The sequence below is a fragment of the Mugil cephalus genome, chromosome 2 (genome assembly GCF_022458985.1).
Source record: "Mugil cephalus isolate CIBA_MC_2020 chromosome 2, CIBA_Mcephalus_1.1, whole genome shotgun sequence".
Taxonomy (NCBI): Eukaryota; Metazoa; Chordata; class Actinopteri; order Mugiliformes; family Mugilidae; genus Mugil; species Mugil cephalus.
The window spans coordinates 5,160,504-5,180,224 of NC_061771.1; the positions used below are offsets into that span (position 1 = coordinate 5,160,504).

Sequence of the window (19,721 nt, forward strand, 5' to 3'; positions counted from 1 at the left end):
CGTACGTGTAATTATATCTTTATGATGCGATGTCTTACAGGAGCCTCTCACTCCGTTTAAGATGGGAGCTCAGGTATGGTTGCAAGAGAGCAGCTTGGAAAACAGTGAGGCTGCTGTCAGTTTGCTGGAAGAAAGAACAAGAACGTAGGAGTGGAGCAAACCACAGAAAGTAGGTTACATAAAAACTCCAGAAAGCTCTGTGCTGTTAAAAACAAATTTCACTTTCTCCATGGTCTCCTCTGTGGCCACGTTTAGTCTTGAGTCGTTCATGTACTTTCCTGATATTTTCATGTCATTTCTCTACTTCTTTGATAATATGAGAACAAACCACAAGCAGTATCGTCTAGTTGAGAAGCCACAGTAGCAATGCTCTCTGACGGTGGGAATAAATCTTAATCTTACTGAGCCAGTGGGAAAATAGTGTCCTTAAAATGTAGCTACAAACATATTGGCAGAACAAATAACAACAAACAAGAGACCTGCAATGAACAAGAAGAGTGATTGAACATCACCTCTAGGTTGCTATGGCAACTTTTTTAGGATAACTGGGAATGTTTTCACTCTTGTTCACAGCTAGTCAAAATCAATTCTGTGTCATTTTCAGACATCTTGAAGGCCCTTAGAGTAGTTTTATGAACCATCTGAATCCTAATGTGATTCTATTCATAGGGTCGTGTGCTTATGTTGCCAGCACCGTCAAGAAAAGGTCAATGCACACTTGAACTGTTTGTAGTAGTAATTTGGTGTGGTATATATATGGCATAATTATATACTATATAATGGTGCAGTTGATTGATTATATAAATGCATTTTTTATATTGTATCCTTTCATTATATATAGGGATGTTTAAGGGGTAGGAGTTAATAAGTTTATAGTCTTTTACTTCCTGTTCCTTTTTGAACTGATTATGTTTTATTCAAAAAAAATAAACATTAATTCATTCACTTTGTCATTCAATTAGATTAAAAAAAAAAAAAAAAAAACCTTTGACAGTTTAGTCTTAAGTGATGCCACCCAGAGGTTTGCTGAAGACAGGTTCTGAGACCCAGTATGGTGCCTGCGACCACTGCCATCTTGACCCAAGTGGCCATTTGAGGAACTGCAGTTTTTGGGACTTTCTCACTGACTTTTTTTTCTTTTTTTGCCACTTGCTTTTTAACTGCTTAACTCAACCTTGTGGTTGTAATGACAAAGTGCACAGCAGCTTTTTCATAGAAACGAGCTACCTCCTGTGACCGAAAATTACACCATCTACCCTGCAGAGACTCATGTTACCTGAAAGGTAATTGTTCTCTGTAGGTGCATCACTGCGAGTGATTCCTTCCTCAGTATGACATGGAAATCAAACTGTAGTTTAGTGCAAATTATTATTTAAACTTATATAAGTTTTCTGAATCTGAATCTGAGTTAAAGACCATCAAATAAAAGGAAAACATGAATCTATATGTGTTTTATTAGAAAAAAAATCATCAGAGTTTAAGACACAGACTGGCGTAGTCACGCTTCCGGAAAACCATTTTTTCCTCCCTCTCTCTTTGATGTACACAAACACTTGGCCAAACTCATACTACTCACAATGAGCTGCTATTTACGGCTGCTTCATTAAGTCACCCTCATTAAGAGCTGCAGCGATGAAACAGAGGAGTGCTCAGGTATAATCTCCTTCAAACGCCCACCGGCCTGTCCATCAGCACACACTAGACAGTCACACACACTACAGCAACCCACTTCAACTACCCTCTCTGCCTCGCGCTCACTTTGCCGTCCCCGTGTCATCGTACAGATATTCTTCTCTGCTGTCCGTCACTCGTGGAGAGACTGGGATTTCCAGCACAAAGAGCTCAAACAATAGAGAGAGTCCTCAAATCTTTGTTGCTTTTATCCGTGATAATTACAGAACCACATGGTGTACTTGGCAGTAGAAATATGTTGGTTGTTTTTTTAATCTTCCACCTCTGTGAAACACTCTCTCATAATGCTCTTTTAACCACCATTCTGCCAAAACACCACTCTGAAATATTAGCTGGTTGACTTGTGATTACTGTGTGACAGTCACTGATTTGCATGTGTGTGCATGTGTGTGCATGTGTGTGCATGTGTGTGCCCATAAAGTCTGGACAGACTTTATGGGCAGGCTTTATTGCCATTAATAAAGTTATTATTTACAATTAGTGTACAATTTAAAATTAGTGTACACAATATGTACACTATATGTTTTTTATGGGAATAATTTCCCATATAAAACATGAATCTTTTTTATGGGTTAATAAAAAAATTTGCTTGGTTAGAGCTAAATAAACCATTTCAAACCAGGTGGATCAGCAAACACAGACTGTCATGACATATTTTACAATATGTCGTTTCCATAGAATAGCAGGGATGTGGAGGCACGTGTGTGTGAATTCCCTGGATTTAATAAATAACCCTGGATTAAAAATGAAACCAAGACATGAAGCACCAAAAACTGCAGTTCCTGGAATGGCCACTTGACACTGATCACTTAGGGCTAGCATTCCAGGACACAGAGGGGATGAAGTCTGGTCTGTCTTCATCAAGTGAGGCCTCTTCTACAAAGACATTACCAGAAGTAAGTGGAACCACTGTGGAGGGGGACGTAGTAAAGCAGCTTAAGCTTGGACACCCATGAAACACGAAACGTTACCTAGCAGTTAGCATTAGCATTAACAGGTGATAAGTAATCCCCTAAATAAAACTGATGCATGAATTGATTGTACCACTCCAATCGTTTCACTCCAAAGTTGTTTGTGACTGGCAGTGGCTGGTATGAAGTACAACTTTAAGTTAGTGTTTTAGATTTTTTGGTTTTGGCCCCAAAAAATACAGCGAGTACAAAACATTTTCGTGGTTGAAAGTGACAGTGTTCGCCTCCAGCTTCCCTTTGTTTTGCCTGCAGGTTATATTGTCGTCACAGTGACGTAGACCATGAAGGGATCTATAGATTACCACTGTAACACTTACAATAATTGTAAAACAATATAATTACCGTTATATTCTTGAAGCGTTAGCCTAATAGTATAACTGCTTAAGTCATATTTTAATGTCTTCTGAAAACAAGAGTAAAACAGCAGCACATTGGTTTTTTGACTGATATTGCAACAAATGAAAAAATTACTTATGCTATTAGGCTAAGATTGTTGTCTTTTCTTCAGTCTCGGATTCTAATGCTGCTCTGTCAAGTACATTTTATCTTATTGTAGATATATGATTGTGCAAAACTACTTTTATTTTTTGTGTGCCTTCATTCTGCATATTTTTTTTGTTGTTGTTGTTGTTTTTATGAGAAGACCAGCTCTTAATGTACAAGACCCATTGTAATCAAACACAATGAGCCATAGTTTCATAAGATTATACTCTCATGAAAACGCAATTAGAATGCTATGTTTTACTGCACCCACCACACTAGATCTGTTTAGACCTTTAAACATAAGTGGGCACAGAGTGAAAACTTTGGATATATTAATTACGTTCTTTAATTGTATGCACGCGTACACATGAATCAGTTTCACTGTTTCAAGTGCTGCTATTAGTGTCATTAAAACTGAACCTGAACCATATAAATATACACACACTTACTTTGAGTTTGCTGTATTAAAAGCAACTAAAATTCTGTTAAAAGTCAGACATATGTATCAGTATTTGGTGTACTACTTGTAATTTTTGTTTTTTGTTTTGTTTCCTAAGTGTATCGCTACGATTCTAAAAGACTCTAGAAGGAAACTCTAGAAGTTGTCTAAATGTCTTTACAATTTCTCTTCTTAACCGCGTGTGTACAGTCCAGATTGTGTATGTAACTGCACTCAAGCCACTTTTGAAATTGAGCCCCGTGTTGCTCCAACTCACAAATCTTTCATATGCAGGTCACTAGGACGTTAAAGCCTGCACCTGCTCCTTTTCTTCAGCCAGAGCGAATTACCTCACAGGTCTAATAATCACGCCGCATAATGCTGTGTGGTCCCTAGGACGATGGGAGCTGATTGCTCTCAATCATAATGAGCTCCCGGAAAATAGATTTGTCTAGACAAATTATTTTCCGGGGAAATATCCAATGCCCGGTGTTGTTTTGTGTCTCCAGTCAGACCCAGAGGCCTGACAGCTAATCAGCCTGCCGTTAATGAGACTGGGACTCCGCTTTAAATGACAATCTCTCCTTACAAAAAGGAACTGACAGCCAACCAGGAAACTCTAAGAAAATATGATCCTACTCCAATAACACATTCTTGGACGGTATAATTTAGATGACAAGCGCAGAGCTTCAGTGAAACCGCATTGATGGAAGGCGTATAAAAGTAGGAGCAAACAACAGTGAGTCATGTGCGACACTGTGAATAATCATGCATATGGCAGGCACCTCAAAAAAAAAAAAAAAAGAAAAGAAAAAAAAAAAACAAGATGCAATATGTGGGTGCCAGAGCCAACGTTCGTCGTCATCACGACCTCTTCACCCCAAACACCTACAGAACATGAGCACAACAAAGGCACGCCCATCCTCCCACAGCCACTTAGGAACACTCAAACACACACAGGCACAGACTGTCATCTCAGAGCGAGGCAGCCAAGTCAAGCGCAACTTTGTCCTCGCACGCATCCTCCGATTACAAATAATTCTTTTTTTTCTTTTTTTTTTGTTATTTAAAACATTTTGCTAGCATTTTTGTGCCCGTCTTTTTGAATAGCAGCCTCACCACCAAGCTTAGCCATTTGGAGACGGATGTGCACTCTAACCTGATGATCCATGGCCCTTCTCCCACAGGCTATATGTGGGGTCTGTCAATGTGTGTGTGTGTGTGTGTGTGTGTGTGTGTGTGTGTGTGTGTGTGTGTGAAGAGGGTCTGCTGACTTCAACAGCTGGCTTCTTCCAATAGGCTGTCAGTAAGCACATCCGCCTAATGATATCACTGCTGCTTGTTGATGTGGAAGGTACAGACCAGCAGACAGAGAGGAATAGCAGGACGAGGTGACACAAGTATACACAGAAATATATCACCTGTAATAAAGGCAAATACTAACATCCCTGAACATGAATTTACAGCTGCTGCATCCGTTATCATTTACATAACTGCTGTATCAGATGCAATGCAGTGCTGACAGTGAAACCGTCCCAGCGGCAAACAGCAAACACACAGGAACTAATTGAGATATTTCCTTCTGGAGTTTGGTGGAGACCAAGCGTAGTGTGGCGGAGCGGTAGGGCTAATAAATTGTACTTAGTTATTTTACACTGAAATCAGTATACTTGTTGCCAGACAACGCCACCTCAGGTACTCCCCCTAAGGACATTACTATTACCAGATCTTCGGTTTTACACAATACAGGTCCGTTGCTCGGCAAGCAAGAGACGTGGCCCATGAAATTAGTCACAATAATATTTTATTAATACAAAGGATCCAAACAAAAGAAAATGCAAAAACAAAAGTTAATCAAGGGCTTCGGCCTAAAAGTAGCTAGGGCAAGCGAAAGGAGGGGTCCCCAAAGTAAAAGTTCCCCCAGACACACGTGAAAAGAGCACACCCGTGAACGACCCACATCCCTGGAAACGGCACAGCAGACAGGAGGATCTCCTACGATCACCCACACCACTACAGGCCGTCAGCCCCTGAAACAAAAAGAAAAGCACCAAATATAATCAGCAAATATACAAAGTTAAAATATCACCAGATAAAATGATAAAACTGCTAATACAAATCAAATCGCCAGCATCAATTGAACACAATCGGAATTGAATGAAAAACGAAATCCGAAAGTGTGAACCAGATAAAAGGGGTCACGAAACCCTCACTAAAAAAGAGCGGACGCTGGCATCCGAGAACGGGCTGCTACGAGCCGCGGCGAAGGCGAACGACCCAACCACAGGTGGGCGACCAGCGCAATAGGACGGACGGCAGCAAAGCACCGCAGCACGCCGGAGCCAGCCAAACCCGAACCGGGAAACAGCTACACGGACGGACAGGAACTTGAAGCAGGACAAAGCAGCAGAGGTCATGCAGACGGAAGGGAGCCAATGGAGGTGATGGACTTGATCCTACTTAAACAAAAAAAGGAAATTAAATACCCGATCGCTCCCCCCACAGGACAGGTTAGACTCAGAAAGAATGAACTACATACCTTATGGTACAGCACCTGTTCATGCAACCAGTGAGACGAGGCAAGAGCAGCGAGCCGCTACCAGCATTTACCTGTGACCACACTACATTAAACTACTGATAACGAGAGATCCAGCACAACGAGAGAGGATACGCACCAGACAAGGAGACCACATGGAGCCAGAATCCACCCACAGCCCCTTTGTCACAGCACAAGAAATAGTTAAGGCTCCCGCAAATACAAAACTGGCAAAAACGTACGCGGCCCCCGGAGTTACCTGTTGCAGCCACACAGGACGTCCCGGAAATTACGCCAGCGGGAGACAGAGGGAGGAGGCGTAGGAGGGGCCGCTCTTTTATCCACGACCCCATCATAATTGGCTCCTGGCCACGCCCAGCCGCATAATTATATGCTGCTACAGTAGAATGAACAATGCATATATTCACCAGCTGTCCACAAACACAGCACAAAGAGAATACTAATGCTGCACTGTGACTGCTAGATGTGCAAACAAGCAAAAAAAAAAACAACTACAAGTATGGTGATACACTATGTCACCGTTGTTAACAAAGGTGTCCACTGCCCCCCATAATAGGGGTTACTGCTGGTTTAATTAATGTTTGTGTTCAGCAATGACAATCACTAATGTGAGTTGCAGAGTGTGTTGCTCACATTAACAATAACATCAGACTATGCAGGCTACTGGTCAGACGAGGCTACAACAGACTGTTTCCACAGAATACTCTAGAAATAGGAAGAATACGCAACTATGTTGGTAAAAAAATGACAGGTTTGCTTTAAAAACGTATTTTCCCACGGAATGAGGCCTATTGTACCCTCTCTCACGAAGAAGCTGAGATGAGACAGACACATTAATAATAATACCATGCTAATGCCCACATTAACAATGATATTAGGCATTATAACTACTGGTCAAGGCCGTCAGACCACAGAATGAAGCCTGTGAGTTTTATACTCAGAGGTTGCTCAAGGAAGAAATTATGAAACAGAGGGGGAATGGTAACACCAACCAGTAACTCAGTCAATGTACTGTAAATATGGGCGTGTAAGTGTTGGATTATACTTACAAGGTTGTTTCAATACTAAATATTAACATATGCATCTCTACCACCGGGGTTGCCCTCAGGAAACGGGGACCACCTGAGGAGCTCAGGTCCCCTATCTCCCTTTTCATGAGAGGAACCAGGATCTAAATTAAGCTCCCGCCAACGCTTGGGAATTTCTGGGGTCATGCTTGAAGTGTTGAATGCTGCTGATTTGTTCTGAATCTATATTTATACACAAAGCAAAAACTGCAAACATATTTTACTTTTGGTTTGTGGCTACTGGTAATCAGGACAGTGAAGCCCAAGAGATATTCCAGCCAACGGTCCAACAATGAAGGCCCGGATTTGTTTTCCTTGAAGTAATCTTTTTTCTACATCCTAATGCCTCCCACAAAATTTCTGCTCTAATTTAAATTGAACGTGGAGTTTCAGCACGACTACAAACTGGCCTGTCCAGTGGGAGTTCACCCCGTGTTTATATGTGCTGCAAATACACATGCAGATTCTCACACACATACACTCCCTCTTTCTCACAGACTCACGGCACTTACACATTTTGTAAACGTACGGGGAGGCTCTCCACCAACTGAATATGAGTATACATCAGGCTCTGCTGGATGAGTCGCTGGGTATACAGTTGAAGAAAAACTCCCAGAAGGACCATTTAGCTTTGTGAAGATGGTGCTGCTCTGTTGCCTCTCTGACTGTCAATAGGAATCCATTTAGTTACTCTCCATCGGCTGGGGAGAGCACTTTTCTTTGTATTCAGCGCACAGATGATAGTCACTCTTTTGTTTTATTCTCTCATTCTTCTATCTAGACTTCGTAGAGGGAGCAAAGCAAACACAGAGAGAGAGACCAGTCAATCAGGTTCTGGTTTGACAGGCTCTGTGTCTTAACTTAATGACGCGTATGGTGGTAACACAAGACGGCAAATGAACCGTTACTTCTCCGCTTCCCGTGCCTCTCATTACAGCTGTATTCATCATACAGACTTGATTCAGAAATTGATGAAATCTGAAGCCTTACGAAAACACACACTTTGGCAAGAAAAAAAGATTAAGAATGTAATTTTGGAAATCTGATATCGCAGACAAAAGGGCCCCATCTTATCATTAAGAGTTATTAATCCAGGGACCTAAAGAACATTGCACATGTTCTGTTCAGGCTCATTAAGATCTAAGCTTCTTGTTAATCTCTTGGAAAGGTCAGATTCAACAGACCAGTGAATTTGCACTTTTCTGTTGAGAGGACTCTTTGCTTCTACGCTTTCATGCCTTCACATATGGCGGGTAAAAGAGATTTTCACTTTGGGAACTCTCCTTTAAATCCCGATTATCTTCTCAGTGCCTGCTCGTGACTCTGCGGCTTCCTTTCTGCCTCTCCCCCATCCTCCGAGCCTCTTGAGAGGCTGTTTATGTGTAGGACAAGTATGTGAATCAATGTGTGTCAGCAATGTAATGAGATGACGTCACCAAATCAGACATCTTACATGGGTCCTTGAGACAATTTCAGGAAAGGGTTTTTATTTATTCTGCATTTTTCCCACAAGTCAGCATCATCATCCTAACCGCTGTCGTCATTTCATACAAAATGGTACAATACTGTGTCCATAACAACGGAAATAGAGACAAATATTTAGACAGTCATTGTACAATATACTGTACTAGAAAATACAATACACGTCGTGGATTTCACTTTTACTCTTATAAAAAAATAAAAATAGCAGTTACGATAAAAACACGTTTTCACTTTTACTGTTTTCTGTGTTGAAGCTGTGGATGTTTTGAAAAGAAGATGCAGCATGTAAAGCTCGCCCCGGCCTTTCCAAGCAGTTACACCTAGAGCTCTCACAAACCGGTGATATATGCACAATGGTCAATGTGTTTACACCTTATGCACAATATAGTAAAAAAAAGAAGTATGTACATAAAGATGGAGACAGTCACACGTATCTCCTAGTGTCCCTTCTGCACAGTATCTTTTTGAACGACCTCCTAAAGTCGTTGTTGAAGATGGTGTAAATGACAGGGTTCAGAGCACTGTTGCAATAGCCAAACCAGAAGAAGAACTTGAAGAGGGTCTCAGGTACCTGGCAGGTCACACACAGAGTCTTCAGCATGTATGTAAAGAAAAAAGGAAACCAGCAGATGACAAACACTCCAATGACCACGGCCAGGACGAAGGTGAAGCGTTTCTCCCGGTTCTGGCGTCCCTTCCAGCGGCTGCCCTTGGTGCTTGGCACCTGCTTTTGGATGTCACTGTCCCCCGGTTTGATTTGGCTCAGTCTGGTTTTGCATTTTGTGGATTTCTTTTTAATCGAGCATGGATTGTTCACTTTGTGGTCAGAGGAGGATGACTCCTCAAGGTCCACCCCATTGACTTCACCTTTCTCCTCATTTGCTCCCCCTTCTCCTTTCAGTCCCTCCTTCAGCTCAATGTCCTGTTCACCGTTCAGCTTCTGGTGGCCGTTCTTCTGATCGGCGGCAGCAACGGTGGCCGTTTTGGGCAGGTTCCGCTTCCGATCTCCTGGTGGTGCCCTCGTCCTCTTTTTGGCGATCTGGTAGATCCGCACATAGACCAGCACCATGATGACACAAGGGAGGAAGAAGGAGCCGATGCACGAGGAGATGACATACCATTTATTATCATTGATCTCACAGGCAGGGTTGTCCTTGCCGATGTCTTTCTCCATGGTGATCAGAGGTGGGAAGGAGATAACTGCTGCTATGACCCACACAATGAAGATGATACACTTGATGCGACGTGGCGTCCTCTTCAGGTTGTACTCGATGGCCTGAGTGATGGACCAGTAGCGGTCCAAGCTGATTGCACAGAGATGGGCAATGGAGGCAGTGCAAAAAAGAACATCAAGCGCAAGATATATCTCACACCACACCTCACCGAAGTACCAGTATCCCATGAGCTCATTGGCCAAGGAGAAAGGCATCACGAGGGTTGCCACCAAAATGTCTGCCGATGCCAGGGACACCAAAAATAAGTTCTGCGGGGCCCGCAAGGCCCGGCTTGTAAACACAGCTATGACCACCAGCACGTTACCAAACACTATCAACAGAATCATGATCCCCACCAGCACGGTGAGCAGCAGGGACACCTCGAGGCTGTAAGGGGCCTGATTTGGAGCAGTCTGGTTGGTCTCGTTAAACTCCATCGGAGCAGATTGTCTTGCTTCCTCCGTGAGTTCACCTGAGGTTAACAAATATCATCCAACAGGAAGGACGGAGCTAGTTGCTCGCAGCAGGACTGAGAGGGGAACGAACTGAATCACTCCTCGTAGGCTTTCCCGGATTTTTCTTTTTCATTGTGTACTGCCTCCTCAAGGATAAACCCTCACTGATTATAAGGGTGTCACTTCTGATCTGAAAATATGAGGCAACAAGGGGTAAAAATCAGATCCTTCAAAGTTATTAACACTATTTGAAAACAATTATGACACATCTGTTAAATTACTAACAGAATTGGCTCAGACATCGGAAAAGTAATTTGAATAACACTGAGGGGGGGGAAAGCCCTATAAAGAGCGGAATAGTCTTACCTGTGCGTATGAGCGCGGACACGACCTCTCCAATGCCAGAGACGGACGGGTATTAAAAAAACTGGCGGCGGGTAACTTCTTTACGCAGATCAATAAGGAGCAAAGGAGATCCATGAGACGGATGAAGCGTTTCCTCTGTGTCTCCTCTCTCTCCCCACACAATGATCTCTGCGCTCCATCTAGTTGCGCTCAGGAGCGGACCTAATAGAGCGCTAATCACGTTATCCCGGGCGCTGCCGTGCTCCTGTCTGTGTGTGGAGTTTCTCTCCTCAGTGTTAACCAGTGCGCCACTCCCTCTCTTTATAGCCCGCACGCTGCAAAAAGTGTCCCGCTCACTGGGTCACCGTGCGTCCGCGAGAGTGTCAACACTGGCATCGTGCCATGCCATGTTTGTCTGGCAACATCTGACACAGGCAGCACCCTCGGCTGCAAGCGTGCTGAGTCCAGAAGTAATTACAGGGAGAACAGGGCACCAGAGAGAGGGAGAAACAAATTTCATTTGCATTCATGAACATGAGCATATATAGAAAACATAGAGTTGCAGGACTCGGATAAAATGACAGGTAGTCAACTGAAAACGTCAGGAGAAATGCCACTTTTACAAACATATTAAAAAATAGTAATTAAAATACGAGAACGGTGCAAAATGTCATTGGTTAGTTCTACAAACGTGACGCTGAAGTGTCATTTATATACATAACACATGCGCAGGTTCAATTTTATTACAACAACACGTGTCAACCATGATTAAAAAAAAAAAAACAAAACATTTTAACTGACACAAGATACCAGCTTTTTATTTTATTAAATTATTAACATTTTCACATGAATTCAGCCAGACTAAATCACTTGACGTGATGCCAGTGCTCTACGTTTAACAGACACCTTACAATCATGATCATAAGAACCGTGTATGGACTGAGCAAACACATAATAAAAGGTGAGCTACTCCGGCCAACTTCATTTATAGCACAAATGTGAAGGTTGGGCCTCATTTGTGTTTGGAAACCAGTGTCCCAGTTTGGAGACGTAAGATGTTTCTTTCTTCAGACAGAAACATTATAAACAGAGGGAGCTGCAGGATGTGGGGGGAACGGACATTTTTTGCAGTGCGTCTCCTAGTCTCTGTTGCTAAGCAGCAGCCACAGCCACACCATGTGGACATCAACAGAGGCATTTTATTACTTTGTTCAAACTTAATTTATTTAGCCACCTTTTACACTTTGTGCTGAACACATGGGGGACTTCCCCAAACTTTGTGAGGAGCAGGGCTCAGGCTGATTCTCTGATCCTGTTTGCTCAACGCACTCATCTGACAGTGTAATTTGGTGTTTACAAAAGTGATGCTGGAGCGGTGGCACGGGCAGGTGGAGGAGATTACTCACTGTGAAGAGTGAATCCGTTGTTGGGGGAGCGTTTCTTAGGTGTGGCCTCATGCTGAAATGTGTTTGACGACGGCTGTTGGTAAGCCAGATGTCATCTGTAACATTATTTTTAAGCTACGATAATGAAGGAAACCTGCCGTATCCATGTAAGTCATGAACTCAATTGAACAGCTGACCTGCTGCTTTAGTATTTAACTACTTAACTTTAATGGCTCCAGCTGTTTAACCACATCACATTTAGCGGCTAAATTGAACGTACACATTATGTGGGTCTGCACCCCAGCAACTGAAAATGTTCAGCACAGACTGCAGTTTATGTTTCATTTTAACTCCCACAGACACCACTATTCCACTAATAAACATTCATTGCCTAATTCAGGGCAGATGAGGAGGGATTTCCTTTGATAATTCATTTAATATAAATATATATAACATGTGATCTGATCGTTTCTCTCTGGTTGGAATAAATCAGTTCTTTCTGAGCATGTTTGTGTCTCATGAGGTAAACATGAGGACATGACATGTGTTCCCAGGAGGAACAGAAACATGGAGGTAGCAAAACAGTTCTAAAAAATGTTTAAACGCACGAACAAACCCAGAAACAACATGCTCTTCTTCTTCTTCTTCTTCTCTTCATCATCTTGTCTTTATCCCCCTTACTTTTCTTCGTCTTTTCCTCATCCTCCCACTTTTCCTTCTACTTATTCTTGTCCTTATCTCCTCCTCATCCTCATTACACGTCTTCATCATCGTTTTATTGTTCTCCTCCTCCTTTTCCTCCTTTTCTCAGTATGCTTTTTTCTTTTTCTGCTCCCCGACTTCATCATCTCCTTCTCACTCTTCTTCCTCTTCTTCTTTTTGTAAATAAAGTTCTTCAGTTGTTTTCTGATCAGATCTTCATTTGTCATCTGTGTATGAACGGCTAAATGGAAATGTCAGATCAGAAGGACTGATCAGGTTGAAGAGATATTATCCATGTCAACATTTCAAGCCGCATGGTGAATCCAGCTCTGTGTCAGAGCTCAAAGTTCAGCTTGGTACCACCCTCTTCATATCTTCTTTTTTTTTTCTCTCCAGTCATACAATAATCTCTGAATTTCATCAGCTTTCACGGTGTCTGGTTGACACAGCGCCGCTATCTCTTCCTGGGCGGATGAGCCTTGCTGCTTGTTTTAACAGGATGTCAGTGACATTACTGAAACCCTCCATGCAGCTTTAATCACAAGGTCCCAGTTAGTGTCCGTACATTCAGACTCAAGGGCTGTAGTCAGAAAGTTGAATTTTGAGCATATCTCGATTAAGCTCTGCATGTAAACGCACTGATTGTGTTGTGGATTAGTTGAGCCTCAACTTACTGTGGACATATGGAATTTATTTTCCTCTTATTGCTCCTGTGATGATGACAGTTGCCGTACTTATAACACTCAGACCTGTCCAGGGAAAGTCAAACGCACCAACAGATGCTTTGGGGAAAAGAATGCATGTGTGTTTATGTTGTTGTTTTTTTCCTCTTTTTTTTTATATTGTACGGAGGAAAAGGACCAAACGCTATCATTGTAGGACCATTTTGTACTTGTGTGGGCTCCACAACAATTTAACGGTTAAAACCTGTTAAGGCTGCATGGTTTTGGCGTAAATGTAGGCACTTACTGTAGTAATGCTTATGGTTAGGGTAAGTGTTAGGGAATTACTTCAGTACATTACGTCTCTGGTAGCGCTGCCTGCTCCGCCTCATCAGTCATGTGGTTGACAGGTTAATGCCGAGGTGCATGGATGTTCCCCTGACACCCTCCCCCAAAAATCATTAACAATGGTTGTTATTTCTGACCAGTGTTTTCCCTACTTCTCCATCATGCCCTCTCATACCTCGATCTGCCTCCGTATCTGTGCTATAAGTGAGACCTCCTGCAGATGAAGAACGTCACAGGTTTTCTAACGTGTTTAACGGTGATGCAGTGTGTGGCATCGTCAGTGTCCCTGGCCATCAGCTGGTCGGCTCTATTGCATCACAAGCTCATTACTGATGTAAAAATGTGAGACATGATACCGCTGTTTTTCTCTTTCCGCATAAAGTGTCCCTGAAGAACGTCTTGGTGCACACACTCTACATATTTAAGGAACTACAGCTTTTGATTTGATAAAATTAGAAAAACTCAAAACAATGGTTCATAGACCCAAACAAACAAGACAACACAACAACACCTGTGCACCTTTTTTGTTGTTCACCATTGGTTTTAGGGTTACCACTTCTGTGTGTGTTTTGTTCACCTCTTACGTATTTGATTTGCGGCATCAAGAACTGGTGCAGGTTTTCTGTCTAGAGAATATAGTGAAGTGTATCAGTATAATTATGAAAAACACGCATGTTTCCTAATGGAAAGATGAAACTGAGTTAACCTCCTGATGCCACAGATAAGGCCTTATCCCACTTAAAGAGGAGTAAAACTTTTTGGAAAACTGAATCACACATCTACACTGTTGCCCATGAAGGTGGAAATTTGTTTTCAGACACATTCCTCTTTTTATTCCTCTTCATATAAATCACATTGTGACAGTCATTTCATGAGAAGAGACAAAAAAATATTATTATTATTATTCCAACTTTCACTTTCAGTGTAGATAAGACCTGCCGTGTTTCTTCTGTACCATTTATACCAGGATTTCAATTCAGTTTCATTTATATAGCAATAACCATATAAATGATCTACAAAGATGCTTTACGGAACACAGAGCCGGAAATCTGATCTGCCTCTGCCAGACGGGGCAAAGACGTGAACCTTTTATAGCTCAAATCCGTCCAGATTTAAACAGTGTCAGTATTTATTCCTGTGAATGAATCTGAAAAAGTCCACTTCACCTTAGCCCTGTTTCAGCCTCTGTCCTCAGCTTACAGGTTAGTGTTCATCCGCAGCAGAGAGCTGGATACCAGACACACTTTTTAAAACATATCCTTTAAAATGCAGCCCGTACGGCCCGTGGACCAAAACTGTCCCACAGCAAGTGAGAAAATTACACAGAATGCTACAAATTTTTCAATTAAAATAACTGGTCTTCATTATTTGTAAACTGTTTTAGTCAGAGAAGTGGACAGAACACAACATGAGCCCAAACTGCACGTATTTTTCTTACAAAGAAATTCATCTATAAACATTCTCCTAATTTACTTATACCTGTATTTTAAATATCTGGTGTTGTCATCATTTATAGGTTATTATTCTGTTATGTTACTGGTCCAGCTGAATGTGGCCCCTGAACTAAAATGAGACACTTTAAAACAAACCAACATCTCCCTGTTTATCTGAACTGGGGTGAATTTGCTTTCTTTGCTTTTATTGTCCTCATTTGATATTATTTAATTGCGCTAAACTGTCTTATCTGAATGTATAATTGTCAATTTTTTAAATAAAGTTATTATAAATTAAGATTAGTATCATTATTAATTAAGATTAGTGTCCTGCAGCCCTGTTTCATATGTGTGTGTTGTTACAGATGTTTATACTTGGCTGGCGGTGTAAATCTTTAACAAGGCGAATGAGAAGCAGCCTGTTAACACTGCCTACGAGACAAGAGTAGCACACATCCCCAGCTGTCGGTGAGTTCTGTCCTCCTTGCTGTCACATCCACTTACTAATTTAAATTTGAGCGGGTGTTTCATGTGCAACACTCCTTTCCGTAGTCGCCCTGGCCATCCATGACTGACAGAGTCCCACACGTTGTGGCTGCCTCCTGGAGGCGGCCACACACACATGATCATCAGCTCAAAAACACAGAGATACCCTCAGCAGCATTTCACATCTGCCGGGAACAGGATCTGGCGTACACAGCGGGTAAGATTTCTCTGCTTCTGTGATGTTATTGGGCTCGCTTTTAAATATGCACCAACGTACGTATGTATTTTATTTGTGGCCACATTTTAAAGCTCTAATAAGGCCTTACAAAAACAGCAAAGCACAAAACATGACAAGAATAAAACAACGCCACAAAATAAAAGCTCTTTTAAAAGTATAATGAAAATTGATAACTGAAAAGCTGCTTTTAACGGAGTACGCAGTTGGAAAAAACATGTTTTGTATCTACATTTCTATACATATCTATATGCGTATTATATATTGTGTTATTGTTGTTGTTGTTAACCCAGTATTAAAAGGGTTGTAATGACAGAGTTTACCTTTACATAGCAAAAAGACACCAGGCCAAGTGGTAAACTGAAGACAAAAGACTCACGCTTCATTAAATATTTTCTGCTCAAACAGAGACCGTATGAAATTAAATCGATATGTCCTTCAAGCAGAGAGACGATGGGTTTGTGTCTGTCCTTTTCCAATCTCTGTGCTTGAACTGCTAACATAAGATGAAGGACTCGGTGGAGAGAGAAAGTCAAATAGTTTAAAGGGGCCTCATGCAGACACGGCACAGACAGGACTATTAATGGACACGGGCACATGTAGACAGGAAGAACAGTCACGGCTCAAACAGTGTAATCTGGTGGCTCCCAGCAAGCCTTCAGTCCATGGCTTATAATATAAATAGAAGGGATAAATAGAAGGGAACAATAATGTAAAATGATTTAAAAGTGAGTTTACTATAGATACTCACTACTACTACTGGACCTTACTGCAGTAGTTAAAGTGGCCACTTTAAGGCTGATAGTTCTACAATATTTAATATTCACTGAATAATCCTTGATGTCATTTTTGCCCCGGGAAGCTCATGTCTTTTCCCGTCATATAACGCAGCGTTGTTTAACTAGATCATGCTTAGCTGTCAAATGATACGTACATTGTGTCCATCAAAAACAGCACCGTCTTGTTTACTTTATCCACAGTGTTGAGATGTGGCTGGTAATGGAAGACATATGACATTTTCAAAAACGAGTTCATCAGAAGTTCATCACACCATCTCTTTCTTTCAAACCTATACACCGTAAAATCTGTTGACTTTACCAAGAAACAAAAAAACAGTATGCAAACTTTAAAGTAAATGTAACAATGTGATTTGGAGCCAAGATGTTCACTTTGAATTGTTACTACTTGAAGATATAATACAACTAATGGGTTTATTTAAGTGTCCACTACTTCAGGTCAGCCCCCCACAAACAAATGGAATTTACTTTCAACATACTCAAAATACAATGAGGGATGAAGATAATCAAAAAGCTGAAGCTCATGCTAATCATGCCTACCCTTGTCACAAACAAAACATCCTTAGCCAAGCAGCTCTTAAAATGCACAATCTGCATTAAATCACAGGTCTCTAGAACAGCTGACATTCAGCTTTCATCTCCCAAAATCATTATTTATTTTTTCCATAGCTGATTTCTGTGTTTTTGTAACAATTTGGTTTTTAAATGAGGAAGATGAACTGCACATTTTCATTTCATTATTAATTTCAACACAAATTGTACCCGTCTTAAATCAGCTGTTAACTTCAGATTTATACTCACACACTAGTTCAGATCCACTTAATTATATCAAAATAAATGTTTGATTATTTTACTTTTGGCCCAACCCCTTAAGAGTCAACGTTAAACCAGCGGGATATTGTGATTAAACAGATTAACAATAATGAATAATATCAAGGCACTTGGTAATGATCAAAATTCAAATCTAAAAGAACTGTTTTCATAACTCTGTCAGAAGTCCATTGATTGTAGTGTAAACTCTATACCCCGGGCAGATTAATCTCGGTCCAAACTTCCAGTCTCCCCCTCTTACCACAAAAGCTCTGTTTAATGCTGTGTTTGTGTTCCACTGCTGTGCCAGATTTGAAGACACTCCGGGCGCGTGAGCTGGATAAGGAAAGTCCCGAAACAGCTGAGCTGAGGGAGGACACAGCGTTCACCGCTTATCATCAGAGTGTGCCGGACAAAGTCTGACTCAGAGGACGGGGATGGCAGCATCACAATGGTCCTCACTGCAGCTGTGAAAATCTTCACAGTGTGTTGCTGCCACTCTCTCCTTAATGAAGTTAATAAATGATATGTTTACAGATCAAGGACGACGACGTTACAGCGAAGTGCTGACCTCCATTCAGCTCTCTCTTATTATGTTTTGTGTTTTCAGCTGAGGAGCCACTTACTTGTATGTATGTTTGCCTTTTGTCTGGCTGGCCTTGAGTGCATCTTTTATTCAGATTATTTATTTTTTTTTTAAATTCAGTTTTATCTTTTAAAACCTCGTTGAATGCCATGTGTTTATGTCCAATTCAGTAATTCCCAGAACAGTTCTTGAATTTTCTTTTTTTTTTTTTTTTTTACAAGGAAATAAAAAATAAAAAATGTGTTGAGGGGATAAAAGTATTTTAGTTAATGTCGGCACCACATCTGAAATCTATCAGGAGCCTCTATCAGGCATTAAATGAAACCGTAAGAGTTTTTCTTCCATTTGCATTAAACTAACTAGACCCTGCTTTACTACTGTAGTGGTACTAGTATTTTACTGTCAGTGTTTCCTTTAGAGGAGTACCTGAGGGTGACGTCACTCACACCTGTTCCCACGGAAACCTAAGTGTGCCACTGACCCCGTACTCCCTTCAAGAGACAGACAAGAAGATGGATCAGGTAATTGGCACGAATGTATTCCGACAGCAGCTTAATGGCCTGTTAGGGACTCAATTTTCCCCCGCTATGATTGGTACCTGTTGAAAGCCATCAGGCACGAAGTATTTGACAAATGCGCGGAAGGCTTTTTGCTGGAAGTGGGTGAATATTCAATGCGCCCACCTGCGAAGGAACAAACACACCACACACACAGAGAGAGAGAGTGTGAGAGAGAGAGAGAAAGAGAGAGAGAGAGAGAGACGCGGGCTTCTCATCGGCCCGATAAGCCGGTCTATTGTTTTTGGATAAACACCTAGCTGGTTGTTTCATGAGGGCGCACACAAAGCGCAAGGATACAGTGACACCTGTCGTCTCCTCCAAGAGAGCTTCAGGAGGACGATGAAATAAATATAGCCTACATTACTGCATGAGTGCTGAAGGAGGACCAGGAACTGGAGGTCAATGCGGCTCAGAGTTTTCTCATGTCTGCGGGTCATTTCCTTTGCTGAGGACAAAGGTGTGAAGGAGACTGCGCTCCAGTCTCATCAAACGAGGCGACAGTATCGGTGCGACGCGACTATCAACATTCAGTTGACCAGTGTCATTAAGGACATGACGCTTCCTAGGAAGAAAAGCTCATAGAATTATTATTGTAATTATTAATAATTATTACAGAAGCGGAGGCAGCCTCGACCTTTGCAAACCAAGAACTTAATTCGCCAGCAGGGGGCGGTGTTGTACTGGATAGAGACAAACATCCATACACAGTTCATCCCCAGCACACACTCACGCACGCACGCACGCACACACACACACACACACACACACACACACACACACACACACACACACACACACACACACACAAAATACAACTACGCAAGTCTATATCTATGAACAATATGCTAAAGTCAAAGCAAATTACCAGTCTTCATTTCCCCATATTTTCCAAAAATGACCAAAAACATTCGTATAGTTTTGTGCCGTTGCACAGATGTTTTGAGAACTTGTTTTCACTACACTGATTTTGGCACAGAAATACAGAAATTTTTCAGTGACACTGTAAAGGAAC

At 41.7% G+C, this 19,721-nt stretch overlaps 1 protein-coding gene and 1 long non-coding RNA gene across 2 annotated transcripts; both read right to left on the reverse strand.

Annotated features, from left to right (window-relative positions):
* Positions 1 to 5,372: 5,372 nt before the first annotated feature.
* On the reverse strand, positions 5,373 to 6,517 carry LOC125004351. The gene is made up of 2 exons (XR_007112323.1): positions 6,125 to 6,517; positions 5,373 to 6,041 (listed from the first exon to the last, which is right to left on the reverse strand). It is a non-coding gene; the product is annotated as an uncharacterized LOC125004351 (long non-coding RNA).
* Positions 6,518 to 8,674: 2,157 nt separating this feature from the next.
* Positions 8,675 to 11,009, reverse strand: adra2a (adrenoceptor alpha 2A). The gene is made up of 2 exons (XM_047576567.1): positions 10,727 to 11,009; positions 8,675 to 10,550 (listed from the first exon to the last, which is right to left on the reverse strand). Exon 2 carries the CDS (start codon positions 10,340 to 10,342, stop codon positions 9,116 to 9,118), a length of 1,227 nt encoding a protein of 408 aa, XP_047432523.1. The 5' UTR covers positions 10,343 to 10,550; positions 10,727 to 11,009; the 3' UTR covers positions 8,675 to 9,115.
* Positions 11,010 to 19,721: the final 8,712 nt, after the last annotated feature.